The sequence below is a fragment of the Onychomys torridus genome, chromosome 23 (assembly GCF_903995425.1).
Source record: "Onychomys torridus chromosome 23, mOncTor1.1, whole genome shotgun sequence".
NCBI classification, from domain to species: domain Eukaryota; kingdom Metazoa; phylum Chordata; class Mammalia; order Rodentia; family Cricetidae; genus Onychomys; species Onychomys torridus.
In genome coordinates this window covers 40,923,557-40,939,737 of record NC_050465.1, presented here as the reverse complement: position 1 = coordinate 40,939,737, position 16,181 = coordinate 40,923,557, and the positions used below count along the sequence as shown (strand labels likewise).

Sequence of the window (16,181 nt, the reverse complement as noted above, 5' to 3'; positions counted from 1 at the left end):
GTGATATAAAAATTAGTAGAAAGAGAATTGATAACTAATATACTACTGTCATGCATTACTGAAAGTTAGTGGATAGAAGTGGCTTTCTGTAGGGTGGTTCAAGACTATGATGGAGGTAGGCATTTGTATACTGTAGAAAACGTGGCTTATGAATACCAACTAGGCTGGTCTGTCTCTGTGCGTTTGCCAGTCTGTCCAAAGGCGATGCTGTCATAGGGCATTCTCTGGGCAACTCGAAAGCTCCTTCCTAAACTGTGTCCTACTTCCTGACTAGCACAGCTGCCCAGAGAATGGCTAAAAAGGTGCTAACAATTGCCAGAAGAATATCGGAGGGGTCGGAATCCCCGGCATGTTCTCCAGAAGATGTAGAGAGATACTGAGTATGAATGGAGCTTAAGGATGAATAGAATCACTAGGGACGACTTCTAAAGACTAGGTTTGACCCCAGAGCAAAACAAAGCAAATGTAAATATTCCCTATGCTTTCACCGTCCAACTTTCTTACCTGCAAGGCATGGATTGATCCAAGTGGAACTGGAGACATCGAGGAAGCCGCTGGCTGATGAGCGGTAGCTCTTGTTTCTGTCAATTGTATTTACCTTTCATCATACAGAATCACAGCAACTCTCCTTTGTGACTCCTTTCACAGCAGGTTAAGTGTACCAGAGGGCAGAGAGATACTTCCAGGCAGCCATAGCTCTGCTGGATATTTGTCTTCACATGAACCCAGTCATCTCCCCCCAAGTGTCTGGTTTTAGCCCAGTGAGTAATTTTATCATATCTGGTCTGTGGAAACAGTACACCCTCTAACATTTTTACATAACAGAAGAACTTGGTTTTTTCAATAAATTCACAAGAAAAGAGAACAAGAAATCTGTTTTTAATATCTTTACTCTTTCAGTAATGTGCAACAAGAACAGAGCAGTATTAAGAAAAAGTCAGAAATAACACAGTAGCTATAGAGGACATTTATATTTGCAAAATTTCAACAATTATCTTCTCTAGGCTCCCCCGAATTAGCATATTTGTTAATCAAATTAATTAAGAAGCTTTTCAAAATAAAAGCAATGTTTTAAATAAATATATTCTTTCATAACCATAGAACATTTAGTTCTGTTGGTGGCAATGAATGAACAGTACATTTAAGAAGTTTGTGAGGACATTAGGGCAAAATTATCTAGATATAATTATAAATGTACCCTAATTAGACATTTTCCTCATGTGTTTTACTGTATGCATTAAAATTTTCCCATACATGCTGTCTACTTAGTTAGCTCTCAAGTCATCATAAAGATGTTATCTGACTTACAGAATTTATGTCAGCTCAACATGACGATATGACATTGTTTGAACAATGTGTTTAACTTTATGTTTAGTACCCTACACTAAATCCAATCCTTGCCAAGCACTTGTATCTGTCCACTCTGGTAATAGAATGCCACACTCCCACCTCAGGAGAATGAGGTCTCCCTGCAAACCTTGAAATTTACAACTGAATTCCGGTCACATCAACAGTCCAGTTACAACACACATTTGGTGTGTTTCGGAGTGCCGCCTGGTGGCTACAAATTCACTGTGGTCAGCTCTTCTACCGAAGCCACGCGCTTAGCAAACACTATGGAAACTAAATCCTAAATTTGATTTGATTTAATAAATATTTTTAAAGACTTTGCTAAATGAAGAAATGAACTTGCTTATCTTTCCAGAATTCTGATTTGAAATTTTTTTATTCACTTTCGTTTCTACTGGAATTTATTTAAAATCTAGATTTAAAAACACCTTTGCTGTGATAAATTTGGCTTTTTTTCAATAATAAGCCGTGCTAAGATCTCCAGATGAAATGACTAGGACAGAGGGGAAAAACTAGCCTAGCAACGGACTACAATAAGTACTCATTAGAATTTCAGATTATCGCCGGGCGGTGGTGGCGCACGCCTTTAATCCCAGCACTCGGGAGGCAGAGGCAGGCGGATCTCTGTGAGTTTGAGGCCAGCCTGGTCTACAGAGTGAGTTCCAGGAAAGGCGCAAAGCTACACAGAGAAACCCTGTCTCAAAAAAAAAAAAAAGAAAAGAAAAAGAATTTCAGATTATCAACTGTCCCCAAATGGTCATAAAGAAAAAAGAATAACTTACTAAACCAATAATGCGACAGAGAATCTCTCTCTTTCTTACACACACACACACACACACACACACACACACACACACACATGTGCACATGTGCACAGGCAGCCACATGTAGGTCTATACTCACAGCTCAGAGTTTAAACACTGCTACTAAAAGTTTTAACTTAGATAAATTAACTACAGGAAAATACTGACACTGTGAAAATATATGTTTATGTACAACACCCTATAGAGGGCACGCACACTGCCTTGGCGGTCACGGTCACAGCTTCCCGTTCTCTTCGCTGCTCTCCTTCTCCTCTATGGCTTCCAGGCTACGCTTGCCCTTGGCCTCGGCACCACTGCCGGGGCTTTTACTCAGTCCACAGGACAAACAGGCCAGCTGGATCTGCTTCATGTTCTCTATGGCTTCATTCTTGGCGTTCTTCAACAGGTCTCCTTGCCCCTGCAAACGGGTAGAAACAGCAAAGAAGAAGATTAAGGACCAGGCTCACGAAGCAAGGTTGCTCGGTTTCCTGCCAGATGCTGACGGAGGATGAAACAGACCCAGACCGATGCGCTCATTTTTCCAGGGATATACCCAAAGTTATTTTCTGGCATGATTGGAGGACTCGGCTCTTGGGTTCTAGAACCTCAAACCTAGCCTCCCCAGCTCACTGCATGCTTGATGGCTGCTCCTTGTGATCCCTGGGAGGGGGGAACTCATGTGGACACACTTGAACCTTCCACACCACGGTCTGAGACTTAGCTCATTATTACAGTTCCTGCCCAGTCAGACCAAGATTTCTAGATTCTGGAGAAGATGAGGAAAGATGTCCTTCCATAAAACTGAAAATTAAACTGGCTTGTCCTTGGCACAAAAGGATTGCTGGGGCACCCTGGCTGTCATTGGCATCAGTGTGTCAGAGAACAATTTTCCCACTAGTTTTATTTTTGGCATGAGTTCATCATTAAGGTGTCTGAGTGCATGCACCGATACTGCTCCAGGGCCTGAAGCATTACAGAAGTGCGCAGGAGTGGGAATGAGTGTCTGGGGTGCACACATGGAAGAGGAAGTAACACCCCCTTTCCCCCACTTCTCACAGTAGTGTGGGCCAGTATGACCCTGAAGTGGTGAGGGGTGATATGGGAGGATGGGGGGGGGGGGCTGCGATGACTGAGGGAACATTCTCTGAAGCACAGGCTCACTCAGAGAGGGGACCATAGTCTACTAGACAGAGTATTCCATGAAGACATGTAGTGAGTGGGTAGCCATTCCAGCTTTGATCTGGAAGTTCCAAACCCCCATTGAGGCTTCAGTAACAGTCACACCTACAAGGCGGGGCTGAGAGAGGACCCCTGAAGTCCCAAGGTCTGGATGCACCAGCTCTCTTGGTTCCTGGACCCTGGACGCTGGAGGTAGACCAAGCAGAGTTCTCCAGAGAACACCACCGGACTGCACTATACCTTTCCCAGACCCTGTTACCTATCCCTTCATTTGTAAGTTACCCCACAAAATAAACCTCCCTTTTAACTACGTGGAGTGGCCTTAATAATTTCACCAATAATGACATGCAGCCTTTCTTTAATTTTATCAATGTCATTTTCTTAAAGTGTGGATAGACTACCTGCTAAAAATGCCTTAAAATGTTTATCTCCTCAGAATTTATAAAATCAGTACCTGATTCTAACCTGTTGTAGTGACAACTAAGTCCCTTTTCAACCTCTCATGAGAAGGACTGGCCACTTCGTCTACTGTTTGTGCTAAAATGGACTGTCTTCTGTCACCCCAAGCACGGTCCAGGGTTTTAGAAGCACACTTGGAGGCTGTGTAGGTGAAGCCTTCTTGTGAGGAGAAATGAGTCTGAGCACGATGAGGTTCCATGCCTGGCACAAGGCTACAGCCATCTAAGAGCAGAGATGGTCTCAAATCTTGACTTTGCCTCTAGGCCCAGACCCCTTTCCCACACACCATGAGATTAAGATTTCTGAAGACAGTAAGCAGAGGCTGCAGGCTGAGCCTGTCAGTCAGGGACGCATTTCCTGAAGGGAAAATATTCACAACATCCCTGGAACTGGATAATTCTCTTAACAGAATAATGGATGAAGCCCAGCCCCAGACCCTGAATATTGAAGCCACTCATAACTTGTAAAATGCAATTACTAAGTAAAGATAATAGAAGGCAGAAAGGGCCTACTCTGGGCAGGTAATGGTCTACTCTGAACATACTCATTCATTCAGTTGTCACAACATTCATTAGCCTCAGTTTACCCATTATAAAACAGCATCAGAGTGACCACATTTCCCAGAGTCACATAGCCACTCAGGGGTAGATCTGCACTTTGTTCAGGGGCCTGTGGTCTTCACCACTTCAAGAACTGGCCTCTTTCAAGAGCAAATGATATACTTTTCAATTTATACAATCACACCGTGAAGCCACCTGTTCATTGTTTCCCACGTAACAACAGAGACAGAGAAGAAAATGACCTCCCACATGACACTGACTGACAAGAGATGGGATGCGGGGCCAGGGATGCAGGGTACAGCAAGAACACATGTCAGAGTGCCTCCCACCAGTGGACCATTTTCTCACCTGTGAAGAGAATCAGAATGACTTTTGGGCTTCCCCGCAGTTCTAAGATTGAAGAACACAGGTTGAAAAGCTGTTTATGATTTAATGACCACAAATAAAATGCTATAAATTGATCTGCAAAGCAGGTAAGCTTTTCTACTGCTACCATAAATAACTTGCAACTATCTTGTAATAGACTTGAGAAGCATGTTTAAAATACACCTGCGGAGTCTGTTTCGTAAGGGTATACATATGGATAGCATTTTTTAAAATGGAAAAATTCCCTTATAACCAAGCTATATTAATGATGTCACTATATCTAAGATCACTTTCAGAGTTTTACTTTAGACTCAATTTTGAAATGATCATCAAACATTTTTAAAGCCGATTGGCCTATTTTGCAGTTGTAAGAGAAAAATGAAAGACAGGATGCTGTCAGCCTGGGTGGTATGGATGCATAACACACTCACGCCTTTTCCTACAGCAGGTTATGAAGCAAGTTTTAATCAGCCCACAGTTCTGAGAAGTGGCATCCAAGCCTAAAGGCCAGACTGTGCCAGTTCTGGCAAACAGAAGCCAGTCTCTCTGGAAAACAATGGCCAATCGGAGCAAACAGTTTGTACCAGCGCACAAGAACAGAACTACCTCATCTCCCGATAACCCAGGCGACGGCACGCACTGGCAGAAGAAAACAAGTTAAACCACTAACTAATGAAGGAGGGAAAAATAACGACTCTGAAGATCTTACATAGAAAGCGTGGGTTTAACTGTTTACAGAGGCTGGAATTAGCGTTCCTTTCTATTCTGTGCTTTAAGGAACCACACACTGTCTGTCCTTCGGATCTTCCCATTTAAGACACTGGAACCCGAAGAGAAATTCAGTCTCTTATTCTAGAAAATTGCACAGAGCTGATGTGAATTACTAAGGACCTCTCTCCACTCCCATTCAGGCATGCCTCCTTAGTGATTTTTCCCATTTTTGTGCTCAGCAATTTCCCCTAACCAGCTGGCTGCCCCTCTCTCCACTTTGTCAAAGATACCAACCAGCTCAGACCAGATCTCCTTGCTTCCAACATCTCTGTCCTTGGGGCATCTCCTTCAAAGGGTATCAGGCAAAAGAGTCTTGTACAGTGTATATTTAAGGCGCATCCAAAAAAAGCATTTAAAGGAATGTTTTGATGCTATTCTCTTCAAACAGGGGTCTCAGAGGAAGAAGAGAGCGTGAAGCCTAGAGAATTTTATTTTCTTAGTGACATATAAATTGAAACACTTCTTGTACACTAAAATTGTCTGGGGTTGTCATGGCATACAATGCAAATTTAATGCACAATTTGACCACAGAATACTCAACTTGAAAGAAATGTCAAGCAGCCACTCCTTGTCTGTCAGAAAGCCTGTGGGAATTCACAGCTCAGAGGGGAAAATGGAGACACTTTAGTCCAGAGGAACGGAAGAGTACCCCAGAGCACCCCAGCATAGTGATGCTGATGGGACACAGAGAACAGTTGTGAGAGGCACGCACCGCCCACCTTTCATGGTCACTTGGCTCCTGAATATAAGGTCGCATAACAATTCCAACATACTGAGAAAGTAACAGTTGGAAACGTGGATAATCATAATAGATCATTATAAGAAGTGGAAGCTAAAAAATAATGACAGTTAATGCATATCTAAAGACAAAAATAAACATTCCCTGCCAAATAATCACCTTCAACTATATTAATTGAAATGAAAGTACATTGCCTCTAAATAAGGAAATACCCAACAGGATTCGGACTGTAAACATGGCTGCTGTCTCTCAGCATTTCCACTTGGATTAATTCTAAGAAGTTCGACCATGTGATGTCTTCCTGTTCTTTCATATGCTAATATCTCAGAAGTTTGGGGCTCACAAGCTGATTACTGTCAATAAAATACTATCAGGATATCAATATGACTTGAAAACTAAGCCTACTAAGCATGAAGTGATGTCTCATTAGCTCATGATACCATATACACGAAGGAAATCAGAATTCTAAATGCAAATCATCAGCTAGTCTGTTTTATAATCTATCAGAAGATACTTAGGATTTTTGTTTTTCCCACCTCTGTAACCAAAAAAATGCAGTCTCCTCCAATGTCTGAAGGTAGTTTTGGTTGCAATGTTGCAGAGTCACCCTCAGGAGGCATCCATGGCTCTTTCACACATGCCTTTCCCATGAGCATCCTCCTTTGTGACCTTAGTTAGGAAGAGAGAGTGGCCTGTGTCTTTGTCATGTGTGAAGGAGATGTGTGGGCTGTCCCAGAGCATACCACAGATATGTAAAGCAGCTAACTGGGACTCAATGAAGCTTATCTCTAAGCTGTATGTTTAAGTAAAGATACAGGGACCGAGGAAAGGAGTGGGCAGAGTGAGGCTTTGCCAAAACAAAGGATACATAAAGAAGTCTTATGTATTTCCACTAGTTTTAAAGCTAAGAAATATAATACCCATAAAAAAGGAAATTTGAACAGAAGTACCCTGTATGAGTGAACAATGTTGCTCCCCAAAACATGGGTTATTAAATAAAATTTTTAGTGCCAGGAGTAGGGTACCATCCTAGGAGTTACTGGTCAGGAAAGACCTGGAGGCATCCCAAATTATTACCCCTGCTCTTAGGTACCAACCATGACTAGATGGTGAGTCCACTGCTAAAGACACTGCTCACTTTGGATGTAGGACATGGAGAAATCAACCACCACTGACTAGGACACTCTCCCTGCGGGCCAACTCATAGTGTCAGAAGGTGCTAACTGTGCCACAGGGGAAGAAAAGACATTGGTGATCTTGCCATGTACTGGCCCCTGCATGCTACAATGCTGACCGACCTGCAAGATGGGCCTGCAGGTACAATAGTGGCATGGTAGTTATGAGTGTAACCCAATTTCTGCTTGGATAGGAGGCCTGTTCCATAGGGGTGATTTCATGTCTGGTTCTAGATACCTGGTCAGAAGCCCAGGGCTGAGGACACCACAAGCCCTAGGGACTAACATGCTGTTGCTACTTTGCTAAATGCTTGTGCTTGTCTAAGTAGTTATGTTTATGCCCACAGATTTGTGCTGCTCTTAACCTTGGTCAAAGGAGCTTCTTTGTGTAATGTGTAGTGGGTAGCCATTCCAGCTTTGACCTGGAAGTTCTAACCCCCATTGAGGCTTCGGTAATGGTCACGCCTTATAGGCTGAGAGAGGACGCTGGAGACCCAGGTTCCAGATGCGGGGGCTCTCTTGGTTCCTGGACCCTGGATGCTGGAAGTAGACCAAGCAGAGTTCTCCACTTCACTTGTAAGTACCCCACAAAATAAACCTCCCTTTTAACTACATGGAGTGGCCTTAACAATTTCACCAATAGTAGTGGGCCATGGTTAATGCAGAGATTAATAATGGGCCAAAGTATGAAGTGTAAATAACTCTCAGTGCTCTATAGCTGGTGCATCATCCATACCAACATCTCCCATCCAGGTTCAGATAGGAAGAATATGAGAGCTGGCAGATGGGGAGGAGAGCAGGGAAATGCAGATGCCTGAACATGACATGGATGTTGCATACATCAATTCACAGCAGTGATAGTTACCTGCACATGAGCTGCCCAGGATAAAAACTGTCAAAACCCCAGCATGCCTAGAGAAAGAGCTACTGACATCTGATGGCTCCCGAATGAACAAGAGTCAACTCTCCTCTGGAGACATGGCTGCTAGGTGGTTTCTCATGTACCACTGGATGGTCCCACCCCCGCGTGCATATGGACAGCACTAGTAGGACTCAAGGGGTTATTAATAACATGAAAAAGGAGGACATGAAGTTGGGAGAGGGGAGAAATGGAGCACTTGGGAAGTCAGAGGGAGGTAATGGTGGACGTATACAATCAAAATACATTATAAAATGTATGAGCTTAACAAGGAATGAAAGCTACTATTAAAAGTAAGTCAAAACCACCTTTATCAATGGCCTTCATTTGAGAAACTAAAACAGCATATAAAATGTTCTGATATCAGCATAGAGGTTTTTCTCTTGATGTCACACTCCTGGTATGTTGCTGCATTTGGAATCTTGCATGACACTATTCAAACATGGCCCACGATGTTTGCAATGGCTACAGGGCACGAAGGTCTGATTTTAGAATATGTATAAAATAACTTCAATGCACTAAAAATTGAAGTTCTTATTTAATTGAGTTACCAGTGTTCAGGTTACTTTTCAGCTCCATGGTAGCATAATATTTTAGGGGCATTCTACCTGCTACTGAAACAGTTGAAATATGTGTGAATTCCCTGGTTCCATACGTATCAGTGTGATGACAAGAAGGCTGAATTTTTAACTCAGTAAGTGCTGGAGAACTACATGTCGGTCATAACAGAGAAGGGGTGTGATCAGTTTCATCTTAACACAGCTTTGACTGTTTTCTTCTGAACTCCGAGCCCCAAACAAATAAAACATTGATTTTTTTTAAAACAGATAGAAAGTTCTGGAAGGGTGCAATCTCTATGCCACAGCAACAAACTGGCCCAATACATCGCATTGTCCTTATATTTTCTCTATTTAGGATTAATTTTATTTCCTTGGAATTTATAACTGAAAGGCTAAAAGGAGAAAAAGTAAGTAACATAACATTTAGTGACAGTATCACTTAGTTCTTTCAAATTTTGGAGACTTTGGAAGCCTGCCTTCATGACAAGAAATAGACCAAAGAAAACACACACACACACACACACACACACACACACACACACACACACACACACACACTTTCCAGACTTACACAGGAACTAACTGAAAAAGGAAGAACATTTCCTGGTTCCCAGGCTTACAGGCATTTTTCACTGCTGCATTGCATTTCTATTTAGATTCTGCTATGGTTTCAATATGGGTTGAACTTGTAACTGAAAGTATTGTATATTGGAAGTTTGGTCCCTAGTGGCAATGTTAAAGACATGGCCAGTGCTTTAAGAAATGAGGCCTAGTAGGAAGATGGTAAGTTATTAAGGAATGAACCTTGGAAGGAATTAATATGGTTCTTGTGGGACCTCATTTAATTTGCAAGGAAGACTTGCTATAAAAGGTCAAGACAAGGGGCTGGAGAGATGGCTCAGAGGTTAAGAGCACTGGCTGCTCTGCCAGAGGTCCTGAGTTCAATTCCCAACAACCACATGGTGGCTCACAACCACCTGTAACGAGATCTGGTGCCTTCTTCTGGCATGCAGGTATATATCCAGAGCACTCATAAATAAATAAAAACTTTAAAAAAGGTCGAGACAAGCTCCCCTTCCCCCACCTCTATGGCTTCCTGTCTTACTATGTGATATCATTGGCTCCTTCCAGTCTTGCTGTGTAATATCACTGGCTCTTCCTGTCTTGCTGTGTGATATCACTGGCTCTTCCTGTCTTGCTGTGTGATATCACTGGCTCTTCCTGTCTTGCTGTGTGATATCACTGGCTCCTTCATGTCTTGCTATGTGATATCACTGGCTCCTTCCTGTCTTGCTGTGTGATATCACTGGCTCTTCCTGTCTTGCTGTGTGATATCACTGGCTCCTTCCTGTCTTGCTATGTGATATCACTGGCTCCTTCCTGTCTTGTTGTGTGATATCACAGGCTCCTGCCAAGCCTGAATGTCATGTCCAGAAGCAGCCATTCTAGAACTAGGCCCACGAAGTTTCAAGTTCATAAACAAAATGGACTTGTTTTCTTTATAAAATGCTTTGCCATGGATCTTTTGTTAAGGCAATGGAACACAGACCAATATAGACAGAGTATATGAAAGTAAGCACCTGTCATGTAATAAAAGTTAGCAATGCACAGAAGAAAAAAAAACAGCTTAAGAGAGCCTTTTAATTTATACAAGAAAAAAATTGGCAGATTTCCATGACCTTCATACTATCTTTATGCTTAGACTTTGAGTTCTGACCTTTCTTTCCAATATAGGTATGGAGTTTGGAAGCGTTTATTAATTTTTTTTTGAGACAAGGCCTAGCTACAAAGCCCAGTGTGGCCTTAAATTTGCTGTACAGTTCAGAATAGCCTCAAACTCATAATCTTTCACCCTCAGACCCCAGAGTCCTAGAATTGCAGGCACCATGCACCACAACACATGGTATACTTATTAATTTTGATCTCAGCTAATTTTACAGAAAACTGAAATATGAAAACAATGGTATTAAACTCACAAGTCAGGAATATGTCAGAGGAAATTACTGGTCTTAAATTAATGGGGTGTCAGGGCTCAAGAGAAGGCTTGGTGGTTAAGAGTATTTGTTGCTCTTGCAGAAGAGCTGGGTTCAGTTCCTAGCAACCATTTCTAATTACAGCTCCACGAAGTCCAACACCCTCTTCTTGCCTCTACATGCACTGATACACATGATGCACAGACATACATGCAGGTAAAACACTCCAAACATAAAATAAAAATAAATCTTAGAGAAAGATGCCATCATGAACCCTAATAGATCAGTTCCAAAGAGATCATTTTCAATTCATGATGGAGCTCAGCTAAAGACTCAGAAGGAAGCTATTAATGTGAAGACTCATCACTTAATTCTCAGATGGGATTCCTCCTTGCAGTAGCAATGAGCCCAAATTACCTGCCCCCGACCAGGCGAGTTGGTCACCAAAAATGGCAGCTAATGTAATTTGAGAAGAACCAGAACTCCAGGAATAATGAACCTTGAAACTTGAAGACATTTTGGCAGTGATACACGGAATTCAGGGGGGACTGGGAATAAGATGTTCCTAAGAATCAAGCCAGGATCTCAACACTTCTTCATCCTGGAAAGGACACACACTGTTTTTAAGATGTACCTGCACTAATGTGGAAATTTTCCTTGGATCCCCAGGATGAGTCACAGTCCCCTACCTCCACCAGCCGATTATCTTGTCATTTCAAGGCTGTAGAATTGTGTAATACACAGAAGGGTTGCTCAATCATGGAATAAACATTTTTAAACAGCTGCTTCTTTTAAAATAGAGGAGAAAGTACAAATGAACCTGAGTCGTCTGTCAGTGAAAGAAGTCAATGGTGAACACTATCTTCTGCGACAGAACTATTATCATTCTGTACATTGCCTGCCATGGGCTCCTTCAAGGGTGCAGCATTTGAAAGGCCATCTGTCTGCCATGGGCAATGATTGCAAGCCTAATCCACTTACAGAAAATGTCAACAAAATTGCTTCAACACTAGTGAGCTGAATAATAGAAAACCTTGAGCTGAACTTGAAAAATATGACTCTGAAAGCCTTATGAATTTCAGTTCCTCTGAGGATCCGTGTCCTGAGAATCCTTGCCACTGTTTGGACACAGGAGCCATTCAACATGACAACCAAAAGCACGGCTTGTCAACTCCCTGCTCTCTACTCTGCCTCTAATGCTTACGCTCTTTGCCTCTTTGTTAACAGATCTAAGAAAAGACAGATTGATATTCACCTCTGCCTAATGTAAGTAACTGCTTTTCAAATAAAATTTGGACAAAGAAACATTATTTAAAAGATTACCTTCCACTGCAAAAAAAAAAAAAAAATGACCTTGAAATCTAAGTTCATACAATCCTTACAGTTGTCAGCTGACATCACAAGAAGACCTGGAGAAACCCCTATTACAGGGGACTTAACTCTGGCAGCTCAGACCATTTTCATCTCCAAGGGCTCACTTCCAACAACTTCAAAGATGAAGGATGCTCCAAAGGCCAGAGCAGACAAAAGCTGGGAAGGTCTTTACCTTAGAAGAGTATATTTTAGTATCACCATCCCTGATTTCAAGCTCTACCACAGAACTATAGTAATAAAAAACCAATGTTAGTGGCATTAAGACAAACAGATGGATGGAATTAAATCAAAGACACAGACATAAATCCACATACCTATGGACACCTGATAATTAGACAAAAAAGTCAAAATTATGTAAGAGAATAAAGAAAACATATTCAACAAATGGTGCTGGTATAACTGGATGTCAGCATGCAGAAGGATGCAAATAGATCCATATCTATCACCCTGAACAAAACTCAAGTCCAAGAGGATTAAAGACCTCAACATAAAACCAGACACATGGAACCTGATAGAAGAGAAAGTGTGGAAGAGCCTTGAGCACATTGGCAAAGGAGACAACTTCTTAAACAGGACAGCTATAGTGCAGACACTAAGATCAACACTTAATAAATGGGACCTCATGATACTGAAAAGTTTCTGTAAGACAAATGACACCATCAATAGGACAAATGGCAGCCTATAGAATAGGAAAAGATCTTCACCAGCCCCACATCTGACAGAGGACTGATTTCCAAATTATATAAAGAACCCAAGAAACTAGATATCAACAATCCAAATAATCCAATTGAAAAATGGGTTACAGATCTAAACAGAGGATTTGCAACAGAAGAATCTCAAATGGCTGAGAAAAGAAAATATCAGGGAAATGCAAATCAAAATGACTCTGAGATTTCATCTTGTACCTCTCAAAATGGCTAAGATCAAAAACACAAGTGACAGCTCATGCTGGGGAGGATGTGGAGCAAGAGGAACACTTCTTCATTTCTGGTGGGAGTACAAATTTGTACTGCTACTATGGAAGTCAGTGCGGTGGTTCTTCAGGAAACTGGGAATCAATCTACCTCAAGACCCAGGTGCACCACTCTTAGGCGTATACCCAAAGGAAGCTCAACCATACAACAAGGACACTTGCTCAACTATGTTCATAGGAGCATTATTTGTAATAGCCAGAACCTGGAAACAACCTAGATGCCCCTCAACCAAGGAATGGATAAAGAAAATGTGGTACATTTACACAATGCAGTACTAGCCAGCTGTAAAAAACAAGGACACCAGGATATCTGAAGTCAAATGCATGGAACTACAAAAAAAATCATCCTGAGTGAGGTAACCCAGACCAAGAAAGACAAACATGGTATGTACTCTCTCATAAGTGATTATTAGCTATAAAATAAAAAATAACTACGCTACAATCCACAGACTCAGAGAGACTAGGTAACAAAGAGCGTTCAAGGGGGAACGTCTGGATCTCCCTGGGAAGGGGAAATAGAAGAGATTTTTGTGAGTGGACTGAGGGTAGGTGGGCATGGGAACATGAGTGTCAGGTTGGGGGGGACAGAGGCGGAGAGTACTGAAAGAGACTACTAGAAAGTGGGTATTTTGGGGTCAGGTAAAAATCTGGTGCAAGGGAATCCCCCAGAAATACACAAGGATTGCCCCAGCTAAGAATCCTAGCAACAGTGGATATGTAGGTTGAACTGGCCATCTCCTATGACTAGGCAAGTGGAGGGAGTGGAAAATCAACCTTCAACATAGTCTTTCCTGCCCATGGGATATGCTGGGTTAAGGGTGGCCTAGAGACTGAGTAAGTGGCCAACCAATGACTGTTTTAGCCGCCTAAAACCCATGCCAGGAGAGTAAATCCACACCTGACACTGTCTGGAGCATCAGGACCCACAGGCTGGATGACCCAGAGACCTAGAATAGAACCAAACATGACTGGAGGGGGAAAATGTCAATGTAATGATACCTAATGATATTCTGCTATTCACATGGGCTGGTACTTAACTCCAGAGAGGCTTCATCCAGCAACTGATGGAAACAGATGCAGACCCACAGCCAAACATTAGGAGGATCTTGGGTAATCCTGCTGAAGAAGGGAAGGAAAGACTGTAGGAGCCAGAGGGGTCAAGGACACCATAAGAAAACTCACAGAACCAACTAACCTGGGCTCATAGGGGCTCACGGGGAGAGACCTATTCAAGTTACAAATCTGACACTCGAGCTGTGCTCAACACTAACTGATACCACACAGATAACATCTGTGTATGTTAAATCAACCCTATACAAACGTGGGGAGTCCAGCAAGTTTCCTTTCCAGTTGTCCATTCAGGGTCACCCTGGCTTGATAATTCATCGGTCCCTACATGTGTTTACACCACTCAACTTTTCTCTCTACGAACACAAAACTTTTACTAATGAATACTGGTGAGTAGATCCCTACTATTCATTCCACGTTAATTTCTCCTCTACAGCATATATTGAACCGGCTGAAGTTTCCAGTGACAACTTTCACTGCTATTTTTTTTTTTAATCCAGAGCCCGAATCAAAGTTCACATATCACTAACACCTTTGAAGAGCATGTCTTCATCCTGCGGAGACTTACCTTTCCTCAGCCTTACTCCTGCTGACTTTATGGAATTCCACCACTAACTCATCTGCATGTGTCAAAACATTTCTTCCCAACGTCAAATGCCATCATTCTTACCTTTTTATTTTTAAATCAACTTTATAAATATATATGACTGGGGGGGAAGGAACCACCATACATTCATAAAACCTACTCAGTTCTGTGTTGTGCCAACACCTCCCTAATCCTCCTTTCTCTCTGGGCCTCAGATTTCTTCTCAGAATAGATTCCTGTGAAAACAAAGCCAGCAGCATACAGTGGAAGAATGCTCACATCCAACTCTAATACAACAGCAGTTGATATTCCTTAGAACTTAGATATCTGAACTAAGAAAACAAAGTGAAAGGTGGGAAGAACTTTCGGTTACCCCTGTTGGAAACTGGGAACTCTATCTGACAAGGCTTGATGACATTTCTGTAGCCAAGGATCAATAATAAAAAAAGCAACCCATGACTCCTCTTCCTCCTCCTCATCCACATACTCAGAAGCACCAATGCTAAGGACGTTTGAAAAAGCCATATGAAATCGTCCAGTTTTATATTTACCTAAAATTATTACACATAATATACATAAGTACATGCATATATATGGTTTAAATATATATGTTTATAGTTTAAATGAAGTTATATCACTTGGGGTCATAATGTTCCCCTCAAGAGCCATAGACTATCTAATGAAACCCCAGTACCAAGCATGAGAATCCTCCTTTCAAGTGCTTGCCCAGGGAGTCCAAAAACTCCCAAACAATGGACATAAATGCTGTTGCTCTTGGTATCTCCCAGAAGACCCTATTGCTGAAGACACCAGAGACTTTAGACCCAGGATTCAGAGGAATTAAGCTGAATATGACCAGAAAGTCCCTCCATGAGGACTAGCCTTCCTGGTATTAAAAAGTGCTGGGTAAGCTGCCACAGGAGGACAGTATCTAACTAACAGCCCTACCCAACTGTGATGCCTATGAATCACAATGACCAGCACAGCAAGATAGCCTTAAAGATGCACCAGGGGCCTTTCTATCTTGGCAGTAACCAACAACTATTTCACTGGACTTAGGACATACTTAGTAGGAGGGAAATCGTGTCTGGCACTGTAAATCTAGCCAACCACCTTTGGCTGGTGAGGTCACAGATTTCAAAGGAGAACCTATCATTGCCAATTTCCTAAGCCAGTGTAAGACCTAACTGCATTCTAAACACTTATCCTAATGCCCACAGTTAAGTGCACCTCCCCCCACCCCTCATCAAAGAACATTCTTTCCTCAGCAGACAGAGACCATTCCTGAAAGCCACAGCTAGGGAAAATGCTGAGGGCAACTGGCAG

At 42.1% G+C, this 16,181-nt stretch overlaps 1 protein-coding gene across 3 annotated transcripts in view; it reads right to left on the bottom strand.

Moving 5' to 3' along the window:
• Window positions 1-2,251: 2,251 nt before the first annotated feature.
• The window catches only part of Plcl1 (phospholipase C like 1 (inactive)), a 313,762-nt gene continuing 299,832 nt past the window's right edge, over window positions 2,252-16,181 (bottom strand). For 2 of the 3 annotated variants that reach the window (XM_036173269.1, XM_036173271.1), the window contains one exon: window positions 2,252-2,571. In XM_036173269.1, the coding sequence (XP_036029162.1) occupies window positions 2,389-2,571 (183 nt within the window). In that variant the 3' untranslated portion in view covers window positions 2,252-2,388. Of the gene's footprint in view, window positions 2,572-4,699; window positions 4,742-16,181 lie in introns of all 3 variants that reach the window. The other variant, XM_036173270.1, reaches the window with a different exon arrangement.